The following is a 15535-nucleotide window of genomic DNA, read 5'->3' on the forward strand; positions in this document are numbered from 1 at the left end:
GCTTTGCCAAGCGTCTAGAAAATTCTTCCTCGGCAAAGTTTCCCAGCAGGGCCAGCGCTTATCGCCTAGTGCCTCAGGGTGCCTCTTTCTGTCCCTGATTCCAAAATTTCTCTTCGCCCCTTCTTGCCTACCTTACTACATAACAAACCCTTCAACCTCACTTCTTTTTCTCTGCACATTGCACTTCCTCTCATCACTTCAACTTCTCCTCTCCCTTTAGATCCCTCTGCGACATTTTTGAGACGCTTTATTGCCCTCGTCTGCAGTCCCCGACATACTCATCTCTCGTCAAAAAATCACGACCTGATTCCATCATGTCTTACGGCGGTGGTTACGGTTCGTCAAGAGACGGCGGTCACTCCAACGGGTATGTGGTATCCTGCATAAGATCTCTCTCCCTTCTTCCATCAAGCGCTACCCTCCGTTCACGCACTCAGTGCTGCGAGCGATGCGGGTCGTGTTCGAACTCGGCAACTCAGCCTAACGCTTCACAAACACATTGCTAACATGGATTCATAGATACGGCGGCGGCGGTGGTGGCGGTTACTCCAACGGCTACTCCAACGGTGGCTATGGAGGCTCGAACGGATATTCTGCTGGTGGCGGTGACAAGATGAACAACCTGGGCGCTGGACTGAAGACGCAGCACTGGGATCTTGCCGCTATGCCCAAGTTCGAAAAATCATTCTACAAGGAGGATCCCGCAGTTACTGCCCGGTCGCAGCGCGAAGTCGACGAATTCCGCAAGAAACACGAGATCACAATCCAAGGCAAAAATGTCCCCCGCCCCGTGGAGACCTTCGACGAGGCTGGATTCCCTTCTTATGTCATCTCTGAGGTCAAGGCTCAAGGCTTCACGCACCCAACCGCAATCCAGTCCCAAGGCTGGCCTATGGCGCTCTCTGGTCGTGATATGGTTGGTATCGCCGAGACGGGATCCGGCAAGACCCTCAGTTACTGTCTTCCCGCCATTGTCCACATCAACGCCCAACCGCTTCTTGCACCAGGTGATGGCCCCATTGTGCTTGTCTTGGCGCCCACTCGAGAGCTCGCTGTCCAGATTCAACAAGAGATGACCAAGTTCGGAAAGTCCTCTCGTATCCGAAATACGTGTGTGTACGGGGGCGTTCCCAAGGGTGGCCAGATCCGTGACCTCGCTAGGGGCGTGGAAGTGTGCATCGCCACTCCCGGTCGTCTCATCGACATGCTCGAGTCCGGCAAAACCAACCTGCGTCGCGTTACATACCTTGTTCTCGATGAAGCCGATCGCATGCTTGACATGGGTTTTGAACCGCAGATTCGCAAGATCATTGGCCAGATTCGTCCCGACCGACAAACCTGCATGTGGTCTGCAACATGGCCCAAAGAGGTTCGACAATTGGCTTCTGATTTCCTTCAGGACTTTGTCCAGGTCAACGTTGGCTCCATGGATCTGTCTGCCAACCACCGGATCACTCAAATCGTCGAAGTTGTTTCGGAATTCGAGAAGAGAGACCGCATGGTGAAGCATCTTGAGCAGATCATGGAAGACCGCAACAACAAAATCCTCATCTTCACAGGAACGAAACGTGTCGCTGACGAGATTACTCGATTCCTTCGACAAGATGGTTGGCCCGCGCTCTGTAAGCAAGTCCCTGATCCTGTATCTTCTGTACCCAAAGCTAACGAATGCCAACAGCAATTCACGGTGACAAACAGCAAAACGAGCGTGATTGGGTTCTGAATGAATTCAAGACTGGCAAGAGCCCAGTCATGGTTGCTACGGATGTCGCATCCCGTGGTATCGGTATGAACACGAAACGACCCCCCCTCCCCCTCCCCCTTTCCACTTGTGCATGATCTTCCATGCATTTCTTACCATTGCCGTCGTGTGATATGGTGCGCGCTCTCTTCGCTCGTTACGCGTCGACTCGACCTTGCGTAACTTGTCCCAGGCTCTATGTTCTCCCAGGTCCTTGTTTCGGAAATCTTGGATCATTTGATTTTGCAGTTTGCCAGGATCCAGCATTTTGACTTTCACGTCTGCTCCGTAAGAACGAGTAGGTGGTGGAAACACTCATCTTGACCTTGACCTTGACCAAATCAAGCTGCAAATCCAGGATCTCCTTTTCCAAGGGCCGTAGACGATTGCCGATTCCCGGACATGGACATTGGCCATCCCAAACGGATGATGCTCCGAGTTTCAAAAAAGAGAGAGTGATGTGCATCTCGCTCACACGACCACATATGGTCCCCGACGCCTCGTAAGATTTACCGTGTGGCTGTGTTTTGCTAACCTATCCTTCAAGATGTTCGAGACATTACTCACGTCTTCAACTATGACTATCCCAACAACTCTGAAGACTATGTCCATCGTATCGGCAGAACGGGACGAGCAGGAAAGAAAGGAACCGCCATTACGCTGTTCACCACTGACAGTAAGTGTCATCCCCCATTGGTCCGACTCTTTTTAATCAGACTTCTAACAAGAATTACAGATGCCAAACAAGCCCGTGATCTGCTCCAGATTCTGCAGGAGTCCAAGCAGAACATTGACCCTCGTCTTGCCGAGATGGCTCGCTACGGCGGCGGCGGTGGTGGCGGCCGCGGATATGGTGGTCGTGGCGGTTATCGTGGAGGCCGTGGCGGTGGCGGCGGTGGTCGCGGCGACGGTGGTTCATCTTCCAATGCTGCTCCCCTTGGCCGCAGCCGCTGGTAAAAGCGATCGAACGCCCACGGGATGGTCGAGTGATCTCTTCTTGCAGGTTTGATCACGCCCGCACGCACATCCTTCCTCATTTTCGAAACATGGAATAAACAGACCACGGGCGACATTTCATTGCCGGGTCAAGGCGTCATGGTGCATTTGGCAGCTAGACAGATTGTGTTGATCAAGCAGGATCAGTGGTCTTTTTCGCGATGGCTGCATGGGTTTTTATCTTGTACAGTTGGTACGATACCGGATTGAGGGTTTCATACTATGCCAGACTTTAAGACCTGGCATCGATGCCAGAGTCGCCTTTTGAGGTATGTCCAATGGCATCAGCAACAACACGAGCATTGCAGAAAAGAAGATAGAGATAGAGAATACCCGAGTTGTGTGTAGTAGCGCCATTGAAATGTTTAACCAGTCTGATACCTCCGCTGTCCTCCCAAGCCATCACCAGAGATGTTGTTGACGCTGACGCGGTCGAAGAGGCTGCCTCCAGACTACCACAGACGGTGGACCGATGGTTTGATTTACAACGTCAACTTCTGTAGGCAGCTGCGACTTGCCATATGTCGATGACCAGCTTGACCAAGCTGTTTCCTGCACGTGTATACGAGATTCCTTATTGATGTGTAGGAGAGCACCCGCACCCTGCTCGACTGTTGTTTTGGCATGTGTGTTAATGTGCACGCTGGGCAAGGGGGCAAGGCGCAAGGCTGAGTGGTCTACCATGCGGCTCATAGTCATTTCTTGCATGCGGCAGAAAGAAAGAAAGAGCTGGATGTTATTTACTATCGGTTGATAGGGTTTTCTCCTCGGAGTGATCTATCTAAAGAGAAGAAGCATAAAAAGGTAGTAGGATGGCCTCTGGCTTTCCAGAATAAACTTGTTTCTAAATTGAATATTTCTCCGACAATCACAATCCATCATCTTGGCTACCTGAGGGAGCGAAGTGGAAAAGACCAACCCACTCACTACCTTCAACCATATCCAAACAGGTCTAAGAAGGGGCAAAAGACTAGGTACTTATATCGAGAAAGTCGTTCCGAGAGTTAATGAAGACCTTTTTCTTTTTCTAATGCGCTCTGTGGACGGAGTAGTCTGGGGGATGCTGGGATATGGATATCTTGTAGTTCATATATTATGTGTTGTATCATGTGTTTATTTTCTTTTCGTTATTCCACTATGCCCACATGCGAATCGAGGTTGATATTCCAGTTTATGACGTATACGGCCCCTTAGAAGCTCGTGTTTACGCTGAGCTGGCTTCGGTGGCTGCAGCAGCCTGGGGTAGTTCTGGGTAGAATGGAAAAGTAGCATGTCCATCTGTCCATTCATGACTTGTCACGAGGTAGCAACCATATTCATTCGATCAGGATCAGGCGACACAGAGATACCTTATACTGGGAAGTAGATTGCTCGCCCTTCCAAGAAACCGTCTGTCTCCTCCCACTCGCTGGTGTTGATGATCACGGGCCCATATTATCTCGCGGCTTCCTCTCATCCTGCGAATGCCGCTCTCCAGGTGCCGCGTGCGGACAGAAAGGACAAGCTCTCCTTCAGAGGCCTAGCATGCACAGTGTTGAGCGTTCAACCGGTGGGATTTCGATATGGAGGGCATTGGAAGAGACACAATCATCGAGGCGATGCGTATGGAAAGCCGAAACAGACAATCCCAGAGTATAGTTTCGTAATGACAGCTCTATCTCTGATCAAAGCATGTTCTGTGGGGAGTTCGTGTTCAGTAGAAGATGCGGCGAGACACGGCAATGCATGCACAAGCGGCATTGCCTTGCAGTACAGCAGGACTGGGGTATTTGAAACTTGTCGTACAGAAGCATAAGTCACAGAGTCTTGCTCTTCTTGCAAGCGATGTAGGAAAAGACAACTGGACAACACCTCTTCTTTGCTCACACCATGTTCGAGCATCGCCTGTCAAGTCCGGCAGAGCTTCGCAGCAAGGGTTCAGTGACTGCTCAATTCACGGGACACGAGACTGATGCGGACTGCGCGACCGTTGACCTAGGAAGAGTTGCCTTGATACAGCGCAATCCTGAAGACATAAGATAGTTGGAATGGAAGAGACTCGGACTTCAAAGCTGTGCTGTAACCTGAATACACGCGTTGAGCACCTAGAGACAATTTTGAAGGGATTTGACCTCCCCTCGTGAGCACTTGTCGCCTCCACGCTGCTCTTCTCGAGGCTGGCTTCGAAGGTGATCCGGACGTGTCTGACATGGATGATGAGAAGATTGGCGTGGAAACACCGGTCCGAGTCAGAGCGATCCACGAACCACTCAGCAAGACACACGCTCCGTCCGGGTTTGGCTCTGATGTGTATGTAGTATCTATCCGTTGGCGGCCCATACAGATAAGTCAAAAATATGTGCCCGTCTTCACTCTGTGTAGTGTAGAAATGCCACAAAAGAAATAGGAAGTCGTGTTCATGATGCAGACGCAGGAGAGAGTTCACTCGTCAGCCTCGAAAAAGGGGATGACCATGAAACCTACCTGGTAAAGCCTGACATGATCCCCAATGTACTCACTCTGTCAGGGTGATTGACTCCTTTTCTTAGGAGGCGAGGCCTGACGTGTGTTGTCTGTCATCTCATTCAGAACGCTCTACACCCTCACTCACAGATGCCAGTGGTCTGATCAGCTGCTTGATTAATTCAAGCCGCGCGGAATGACAGCGTTTTCTGCTGCAGGATCGTGCTGAGCAGATGTAGCCCCCAATCTACTTTGGACAGAACAAATTCCGCAGAGATTCGGCGTGCGTACACATTGCCTGTTTTTGGCCTGCTCAGACGACCGCGGTCAATCAGCCGGCATACAAGAGACCAAGTCGAAGGCTGTCGTTTGGGATTCGTGAGTATCGGACGAATGATAACAGCGGAAGATATTCCCCGTCGGCATGTTATCAACATTACTGCTTCTGAAGTCGAGTCAGGTGGGATCCTTTCTGTGTCTTGAATCTCATAGGACAGCTATGTTTGTGGTTGTGGTGGCTGGGCCCTGCCTTGCATGTCCCATCGACGATGTACTGTGTAAACAAGTCGAAAGCTGATCATAGTTATTTAGCAGCGCAGGCTTTCGCGGCCGGACCCGATGTGCCCGTGCGACGAACAAGACGTTGGCGCGCATGATTAGTTCTTTGCCCCGAACAAGTCAGCTCCCAATCTATTTTTCTGATTAGAAGCAGTTGAAACGGACGGCAGGTGCTTTTCCGAGCTTGGATGAGCCCAAGCACTCCTCGTTTAGCTTCACCAACCTGGCAAGTTCCAGGGTGCTAATGTTTGGGCGAGGACATCATCTTGCCGTCTCCACTAACATTCCGTTTCGAGCCGATATTGCCCCAGAGAGGGGAGTGCTGTGAGTGGTATGATTTGACCTTCTGTAACAGCAATATTGCGAGACGCATTAGCATACGACAATATTGTGGGCCAACAGCTTATTACCGCTCGAGGAGCCACCGACAGGAACTGGAGCCTTCTAAGACATAGTCATGCTGCAGTCAATGATGTTGATGTTAGCGATCCTTTTCCAAGGGACGACTTCGTATACCTCTGATCATCGATCTCTAACAAGACAGCCAGGGGCTTTGTTGGCCAAGCGTTGACGACGTACTGGACAAGTTATGATCGAACGATTGTCTTGCCGGGATGGAGCCCTGTCCTATCTCGAGGTGGCCAATCGCTCACTTCTTCTCGAGGTCGGCAGGAGACAATTGAGCCTTGTCGCTGGCTAAACCGCTTCTAGCCGGCCATGTCTACTGCATGGCAATCCTAGTGGGCGGGACATCCCTGAATATAGCAATAAGATTGCGTTCCATCTGCAGGCCGGGATGGTGGAGAACGACGAAATGGCAGGGCGGAATCGTGGCCGCCTCAATCAGCCCGTGGCACAGAGCAGCATCAGCTTTCCAAGGGACTGCATGACACGACAGAGCCTACGTAAACTCCGTAAGAAAATCATGACTGCGTTGTCGGTGGGATCCTGGGTCCCCAGGACTGGATCTTGGACGCGTCGGTGGATCTGCGACGGAAACTCTGGTAGGCTCATACATACGTACGTAGATGGCGACCACCTCAATTTCCTAGATAGGTTGTGAAATGGAGAGGGATATCTGAAGCTTGGGACCGTCGAAAGAGGGTGCGTGGATCGAATCCAAAATCCCAGAGCTTGGGCCTGCTCTTCTTCATTATTCCTGCTGCCCCTTCGCATCCACATCAATGGACATGACAGGGGGACAGACCCTCATTTATGTCTGCACAGGGCGAGCACGCCACATGTATTGCTCCTCTCAACTCTTGAAGGATGGCGGCGACAGTGAGCGATGCGTTGACTGACGCTCTATGCTAGGCGCGTAGAACAAGAGCGGTACACACAGTGCAGCGACCCATTTCCTCGTGTCTGTATCTCTGACAAGAATAGTAAAAGTGATACGGAGGCGCCATCGATCAGTTGGTTTTAGGCGCGGCATCGGTCGCCGACACCTATCTTTCTTCCCAGCTGTCAAACTCCAGCGCCCCGGTTAATTTATATGCGAACCGAGGTTGTGGTTCTCCTATCCTCCTGATGAAAGTTTCCAATTGCATGGAGCCTTTGAAGCTGTGAGTGGCAGGCTACTTCTTAGAGCAACGTGCTCTGTGTTCGTCCGAACTCTGAAGGGCGAGGCGTGAGCATGTATCAAGGGCCCACCAGGACATCCAATAATCAACAGCGGCTTTTGTGAACCGGTGTGTCACAGACAAATCAGAAGCCTCGACAGATACGAGATTGAGACACTCCCGCAATTCGCACTGTAGATTGCGGCCTACGATTTGACTGGGTCAAGTCTCCATGTGTGGACGGCCAGGTTCTTGCTTGAACTTAGCATATGAGGGTTATCCGTCGTTTGCTCCGGTCTCCGGTCGACATCCTCACCGGAGGAAAGCGGATCGACGTACCGACTGTCTGTTTCCGGTGTATATACCGACGTCGCTTAAGTAGCAGCAGCCTCTATTTGCAGTCTTGGACTCCTGGTGTGGTTGTGATGGCAAGGTTGAGTTGGCAATGGACTTTACTCTGTAATGTTGGTACAGACGTTGTAGAGTCCACTTGACTACTTCAGTCCGCACCCCGAGGAGTTACCTTTGATTGAGATTGTCCAAGTAGCTAGGTATTCTTTGGTGTAGAACGGGACGCATCAAATTTGGTCTAGCAAGGCGTCAATGAGACGTGATGTTTGTGATTGGATACCTATGCAGGAGGTCCTTACCGATACGGCAGGCAATACCTCCACAGGATTCATCATGGCCTTGTGATTTCCAAAAAGTGAAGGACTCGCATGCTCCCTGAGTGGCAGTCTCCTGTGTCTGCGAGTTGTTTTTGGAGTACGTACACGGCGTTGACTGTTGCAAAGATGGGTTTCCTCTAGAGGTAGTTGTCCTACCGTTGGTGTGCAATCTGGGTTCAGACCGGGGTAGATTGTAGAGCAGCTGATCACCAGTTCTTGCAGTCTGAAGCGCATACATTATTAGACTGGCAAGGTCGACTATTTCGAGTCGACAGTCCACCTTCCCCCACGAAGACTCACCTGTTGCACCTGAGGGACCGTAGCATGGCAGTCAGTGACGACGTCTTATGTTGTGGGCTCGGGGCTCCCTCGACGCTGGCATGGACGCAACAGTCGCGCTTCTTGACAGAGGACGCAGATATAGATGCTGGAAAATTGGCGACCAAGGCAGCTCGAGTAGAATTGTCTTTCACTCGGGATATTCCTCTTTCGTACCAGCGAGATACATCTTGTCGTCCCGACGACTTGTACGACCATGTGACAAGTTGTCGCACAACTCGTCCGAAACTCGCATACTCTTCCTATGAGGAATAATGCGCAGTACCTATAGATCATTGACGGGATGGTTCGTCAGCATTGCAAACCAGTGTTGAATCCATCCCTTCCTGGTGATGAATCAAGATTGACAAGGCGCATCTGATCAACAGGTATCTGGGACTGAAAGGACAGACATAGCCCAGAGCCTCGTGCACTTTTCAAAGGGCAGTCGAGGCTTAGTTTTTCGTCACCTCTCCCACGGAGAACACCTCGCCCCAAGCCACGATTGGTCCTCGAGAGTCGCTAGCAGACTTTAATCCCTACTGCCACGGGAAGTTGCTTTGCGGCTTTGTTCCGAAGGTTGTGGGTGAGAAACTCTCCAAAGCTGGTCCCACGCATTTGTCGAACAAAACTTTAGAGGCTCAGATGTCATTGGCATATTGCACCATTTTTGGGCCTGTCGATCCACTCTCTTGATTGACTGCAGCCTCTTTTGCAGGCGGTCTTCACGCATGAGGCTGGGACAAGATGGGTTAGAGAGCCTTCGACGGTGACTGGCACTAGAAACAATTCGAGTAGCAGGATCAGAATCATTGATTGGCTTGTCGACCGTGACCCTGGGGAAAAGAGACCTAGACATAATTGGCGTGTCGTTCTCGTGGAACCCCTGGAGAGGGCCACTATTTGCTCCATAACACTACTGTGCGTTTTGACCTTCCTGTCACAAGAGGAACGACTGTCTCTTATATCGGCGTGGCATTATCTGATGAACCACCGTCATGCATCGGTGCCTCGTCTTGGTAACTCGAATTCTGCGCAATTCGAGGCAAAGCAACCCGGGAACACTCCTTGGGCCGGATACAGAGAGTGTATCTGCTCTAGGTAGCATTGTCAAAGTACGGGCCTGTTAGCCGGTGGATTTTGGTTCGAGGATGATTCGAAGATCCCGACATGAAGGTGGTGTGAGAATCCAGGCAACTGCAGGCTTCACGAGTCATGCTGCCCTTCTTGCAACGCGACGAAGCCGACGGCAAACAGGGTTGACGGGGGATGACAGACGGGTCCAATAGTAGAAGGGTCCCATCCGGACTTTGATGGGGTGTCGAAATTCGAGACGAGGTCTGGTATGATTGATGCCCCCGAGTCATGGGAGCAGAGCTTCGTTGTTCTATTCTCAATATTCCAGCGGTACTGGGAGCTTCATGTGCTGGCCGGCGTTGTGTGGCGTACTTGGATGGTTGCAGTTACATGAAGCATGGAGTTGCGGTACTCATGAAAGGACTCTGGAAACACCCTGGCCTTGATTGATGGCGGCTGACTTGCACGCGTGGACGCAGGCGCAGCCTGTGAAGTTGTGCAGATGTTGTAGAAAGTGTTATGAAGCGCGGCGGCACCGCAGGACAGCGACCCTGTCGTACTAACTACGTAGGTAATTAGTAGTGGGCCTCGCGAGTCAGTCACGTCTCGCTCACTCGTGGGGGTGATAAGGGCCAAGAGGAGCCTAGACAGCAGCAGCCTAGCGGCCATGTGCCACTAGTAGGCGCACCTCCCTTTCGACGTTCCCACTGCCCTGCGGTTTAACTAATAATAATGTGGTGCTAAAGCTACCTGGCGACAGGCATGGCCAGGAGTGCAGTGAGCTACTAGGGACTGCCGACCGCCGACCGCCGCCTGCGCAGTTCATCGGCGACTCGCTGCCAGTGTAATGCATCCTGCTGCAACCTGCAGATGCATGGGAAAGGGTAGCGGTAACGTTCGTAGAGCTAGAGCGATCCCTTTGATTGTCGGTGGTTGGTGGTTGATCCCAGGGGAGTGGAATCATGGTTGCTATCAGGCCAAGCTGATCAATGTTTTGACTGTGATCGCATATTGAACCTCGTTCTCCGATTATCAGTCACCGGGATTATTGCGTCTCTGTCACTTGCTCCGGCGGCGCAGTGTCAGCCACTGGCACCTTACGGCCCCTCCAGCAAATCACTGCCGGGTGAGCCTTTTCTTCCCTCGGTCCCTCTCTCTCTACCTCCAACACCACACAACACCGCACGCGCAGGCACATCGCAACCACATCTCCGAAACGCACGCTCTTCACAAAAAAGAGATACACAGTGGTAGAGGCAATCTCTGCATACCTCATCTCGCTCCACCTCACACAACCGCTTCGACCCTCGACCCATCCTTCTCGTACCTTGACCCTTGTCAAATACTACTAAGTAGAAGGATACCCCACCACGGCTTTCTGGCAATTCTTCCACACAAGCCGTGGAGCTCTCCAACCTTCTTCAAAGCCAACGACTGGCAGGCTGCGGCAACTGGCCAACCTCACCCCCGGCCCCGGTCAAATCAACCCAGCCATCTTCCACTCTCCTCCATCCCTCCAGTGGCAAATCAGCTCTCGAGCCAAAATCTTCTTTCCCACCCTTGGGTGCATGATTCACTCCTGCGCACGCTTTCCCGTCAGAGTGTCAGAGCACAGGACTGCACATCTCGCTTCTCGCTTCTACTTGTACCTTTGTCCCACTCTCACGCAGTGCTTCCGCCTCTCGAAACCTCCCTCCAACCCGGGCAGAGTCGCAAGTAGCAATCCGCAAAAGAATCAACCCGCAGATTCACCTTACTTTGACCTCACATTCCTCATATCGCCATCGCCTCTCCGTAGCAGCTACTCTGTCACGCTTCTGTGCGCGTTTACATAAGGACGTCAAAGGACGGCAGAAAAGAAGGAAAAGATCATCCGCGACGTTTACCGAGCCTCTGGTGGGCGTGGGACCTCCTGAGCAGACTACACCCTGTTAGCTGCCGCCCGTCGCGCCATTACTAGTCACTCCTCCGAACAGTACGCTATCACCATTCTCGACATCGCTCCACCTTAAAGTTGCAAAGTCTCTTTCCTTGTCCGATTTGGATCATCTGCCCGCCGGCTCACTAGTGTGTCCACTCACAACACGGTGGAGTCGCCAGCACCGTCCTACAACTCGGGCAGACAAGGCACAAAGGTGTCAAGGATACGCCCTTCTCCATCAACAAAGCATATATTATTGGCTGTGGGTGGTGAAGACACAAGTCTGACCGACTGCCACCTGGTTCCACTGCTAGCTAGCAGTGACCCTTCTGCATCTGTGATCGCGCAGGTCGAGGAAGGCAGGCCCTTGTCGAGTCTGGTATCGGTGCGGGAAGTCTGAAAAACTGCTGGTCACATCAACCTGGGACCGCGACCCTGGTGGAGTGTGCGCAGAACACGACGCAATAATAACCCAAAAGGCAACACAGTCGGCCACTTGTTGCGACAGAAAACGGGGATCCGACGACCGAAGGCAAAGCTCCCGCCCCTCCCTGGGCTCCAATCTTTCGTTTCTACTCTTTATTAGTCCTGGACCTCGCGCCATCTCGAGGAAGTAACGGTTGCTTTTGGTCCAGTCCAAGCGTCTGCGACTAGTCCATCAAGAACAGTGCTAAACCTCACTTTTCGAGCGGACTTTGCCCCATCGGTTAGAGCGATTCCTCCCCCTGTTCACAATCAACCCGGCACTCTCTGTTCACCTACCTGGGCGCCGGCCGATCTCGTGTCCATCCTCGTGCCAAAGACGCTTGCCGGTGCCGACCTATTCTGAGTCGTTAGCATCCTGCTCCACCCGCTGCTGCCGTTGGGTTGACTGGTGACTTGGATCCCTCGCCTGGGCAGCCTTCAAAATAAAGAATACGCCGGTTCTCGATCTAAGCATTGCTTCAGTCGTATCGTCGCCCGCTGCCGAGCTCGCGGCCTACTAGAGAGACTGCCTGTGCTGACTGCTGTCATCCACTACCTCTCACTCGGGTCACCACGCCAGTACCACTTGAAGTCCTCCCAACCACTGCCTCATCCATTGAAGCGCGTTCCTGGACTTGGGAAGCACTCGGGAACACCTTTTGATGGACAGGGGTGTACCAGAATACGCGCAGTCAGGTTAGCAACGACATCATCACAGACAAGCAGGTCGTCTTCACCGAGCAAGCTCTAAGAAACTCTCGTATCCTTAGATCAATCGTCTGTTGCGACCTACGCCACGCAAGACCCGCGTTCAGCAAACCTCTCGACCAACAACACCCCGCAGTCGGACTACGGTCTCACGCCCTCGTCGGCGCGGTCATCAGGGTTTCCATCGGACCATCTGCGATACAGCCAATACTCTCACGCGCCTCACCATCCAGGCGCTGTAGGAACCATGGCACAACCAACAAGTCCGTCAAAGTCCCTGCCAGATGGAGTGCCCAATGGCCATCCAACTGCACATTCCACCGATGTGAGGTCTAACTCGGACGTTCCTATAGATCCCTCGATTTCGCAAGCAAGCCCGACCTACCCTCCATACTCGCCATACCCGCAAGGGCAAGACATGCAGCATGCCTATCAGCCTCAGCACCCTCCTTACATGCAGCAACGACCGCCGCACGAGCAATGGGCCGGCTACCCTCCTCAGCACGGCATGCCTGGCCCATACCCGCACCCGGGACCCGGTGTTCAAGGACCGCCTCAGGCCACCACGGCTTCGCGAACCGGTCAAGTATGATCCCTCGTCTTCTCGATTCAGCCAACCCTCCGATCAGAACGGCCAGCTGACACATCTCTCGTGTAGGTCTACTCTTTCGTCCCCATCCCCGGTGCGCAGCAGCACAAGCGACCGCGTCGAAGATACGAAGAGATTGAAAGAATGTACAAATGTGGTTGGAATGGCTGCGAAAAAGCTTATGGGACATTAAACCACTTGAATGCGCATGTCACCATGCAGTCGCATGGCACAAAGCGAACCCCTGAAGGTGAGGTCCTTTTACAACCCAACTCTCGCATCATGTTTCTTTTGGCACTGGATCGATCTCCATGCCGCCCGTGTAACGTGCATCTGTGCTAGGCCTTGGTGGCGCATCTTAGGCTTGCCTAGCGCGATCTTTTGTACAACTCCTCTGGTCACTTGGCTAACTTGTGGTGCAGAATTTAAAGAGATCCGAAAGGAATGGAAGGCGCGCAAAAAGGAAGAAGAGAACGCACGCAAGGCTGAGGAAGAGCGACAGAGAGCAGCAGCACAAGCCAGCCAGGTCGACGGGCAGCCCACAGATGCGCACCAGGTGCCAGCACAAGGCTATCAACAGAATGGCGGCCGACCGTCGCTGCCGCCCATTGGCTATCAATCCGCAGACGGCCACGCTCAAGGTCAATACGGGCAACCACAAGCCGGCATGGTCTACCCTCAAGGAAATGGGCAGATGGGCACCTACGCCAATTACCCCAACTCGCCCTACGCCCAACAGGGTCAAGTCTATCAGCAACGACAGTACTAGACACGCAGCACAGCCCTTCCTGTGTGACTACTTCCCATATCTCACGCATTGGGGTGGTACCACACATTCACAAGATACCCAAGGTGGGAGTGGAGGAGGTAATAGGCGCGCACATCGGAGAACCACAAAATTTTTGAGGGACATTGCCGACCGGAGTTCGTGCTAAAAGCAGCTGGAGGATGCCTGTGCACAGTTGATGACTCTTTTGTTTTCTTGTTTTGCGCGTGGATTTTCTTCCTTTCTTATGGCTGGTCTCACCAGTAACGGCCTTGCACTTCCACGCTTCCACGTGATGAACGTTACGATCAACCGACAGCATGCGGTCTTTGAATGGTATGGGACACCGGGCCGGAGTGGAGGATTCTTGTCTGCACACACACCCCAGATTTCAGAGTCCATGGACTGAAGCGTGGGGAGCACTTTATTGGCCACCAGTCCAGTTTTCGTAAATGTTTTCAATCGAACTGGCCACGAGCATGAGCTCGATCGGGTGAGGGCAGGTCAGTCAGTTTTTGTACATTCACGGTACCTAGAGATCAGTCAGGATACGGTTTCGCTCTCTCAAAGAGCCCAACCCAATCACGCTAGTAGTAGAATAGCGAGCAAATCTGTCACAAAGTCAAGCACGGGCGAGCAAAGCGACAACTGACATATAGATATGTAACTGTAAATCTTTCCTAGGTCCCTGCCCACCCTGTTGCACGTGATGATACATCAATGTGCAGTGGTGGGTGAGGAGAGGTCGAACGGCGTTACTACTAGTACTAGGTTCCTGCAGCAGGCTTGCCGAAGCTTCCAAACAACAATCTGGATCAGGGTATTGAGTAGCAAGATGGGTGCGAGGGTGCCCACAACCGGAAGACCTATCGGAGATATTGTTCATGTTGTAAGGACGAAGTGGTGGCCGGGAGGAGAGATGGAAATGTGCAGTGTGGTTGTCGTGGGTTTAAGGTTGGTTTGGCTCCAGCTTAGGTGCGCGTCCTGCCATCGAAGAGCTGGAGCACGGTTTTACAGGTGTTAGTTAGCATGGTTACACACTGGCACAGGCTTATGGGAGCTAAGATGGTGTCCGCATGGTGAAAATGGGATCTGAGGCTGGTTGGGGAAGCAGATGCATGAAATTCGCCGGTGTAAGGAACCACTGGAGTCTAGAGGAACAAGTCTGGGAGCCTAGAGGTGCGCAGCTGAGGCGAAAGGGTCGCGGTGCTAGGCTTAGGGCTGCTAGCCTGGAGGCGGGATGGTGGCACTGGCGCATAAGCTAGAGGCTAGGGCTGGGGAGCTTCAGGCTTCAGGGCTTCAGGGCCTGGGAAGCTACGTGCACGGCGTGCGACGTAAGGGTTGACTAAGAGATTTCGGGGCAGCTTTAGGCGGTGTAAGCTTAAAATGCTTAACTGGAAGCACTAGCTTAGGCATGCCAGGTACGGGGTTGTTTTCCGTAGTAGCAAACGTTCAAGTTTGCCACAAGCTAAGAGGAACAGCTGCTTCTCTGTCTGACTATCTCCAAGGCAGTTTAGCCTGGACGCGCTGTCACACAACGAACCAAACACACAAACATCATGCGTCATTACTGTGCTACTGAAGATGGTTCGAAGCAAAATACCTTACCTTGTTAGTGGTACTAGCAGAGGGACACTTCTGGCTCTGTCTACTAGTACCTAAGGTCGATCTGACATCGTCCCCTTGGATCATCCTGTCACTTGGTCCGCTCCATGTTCCCGATC

At 52.5% G+C, this 15535-nt stretch overlaps 2 protein-coding genes across 2 annotated transcripts; both read left to right on the plus strand.

Moving 5' to 3' along the window:
• Positions 1 to 314: 314 nt before the first annotated feature.
• Positions 315 to 2698, plus strand: A1O1_04329 (ATP-dependent RNA helicase dbp2; the record flags this gene model as incomplete). The annotated part of the gene is made up of 5 exons (XM_007725223.1): positions 315 to 367; positions 520 to 1622; positions 1679 to 1786; positions 2289 to 2417; positions 2478 to 2698. The coding sequence occupies 5 exons, from the start codon at positions 315 to 317 to the stop codon at positions 2696 to 2698; spliced, it is 1614 nt and encodes a 537-aa protein (XP_007723413.1).
• A 9712-nt stretch (positions 2699 to 12410) lies between these two features.
• On the plus strand, positions 12411 to 13814 carry A1O1_04330 (uncharacterized protein; the record flags this gene model as incomplete). Its single annotated transcript, XM_007725224.1, has 4 exons — positions 12411 to 12444; positions 12519 to 13042; positions 13115 to 13295; positions 13468 to 13814. The coding sequence occupies 4 exons, from the start codon at positions 12411 to 12413 to the stop codon at positions 13812 to 13814; spliced, it is 1086 nt and encodes a 361-aa protein (XP_007723414.1).
• Between the last annotated feature and the right edge of the window lie 1721 nt (positions 13815 to 15535).

Source organism: Capronia coronata (genome assembly GCF_000585585.1).
Source record: "Capronia coronata CBS 617.96 chromosome Unknown acBCG-supercont1.3, whole genome shotgun sequence".
In the NCBI taxonomy this organism is placed as follows: Eukaryota; Fungi; Ascomycota; class Eurotiomycetes; order Chaetothyriales; family Herpotrichiellaceae; genus Capronia; species Capronia coronata.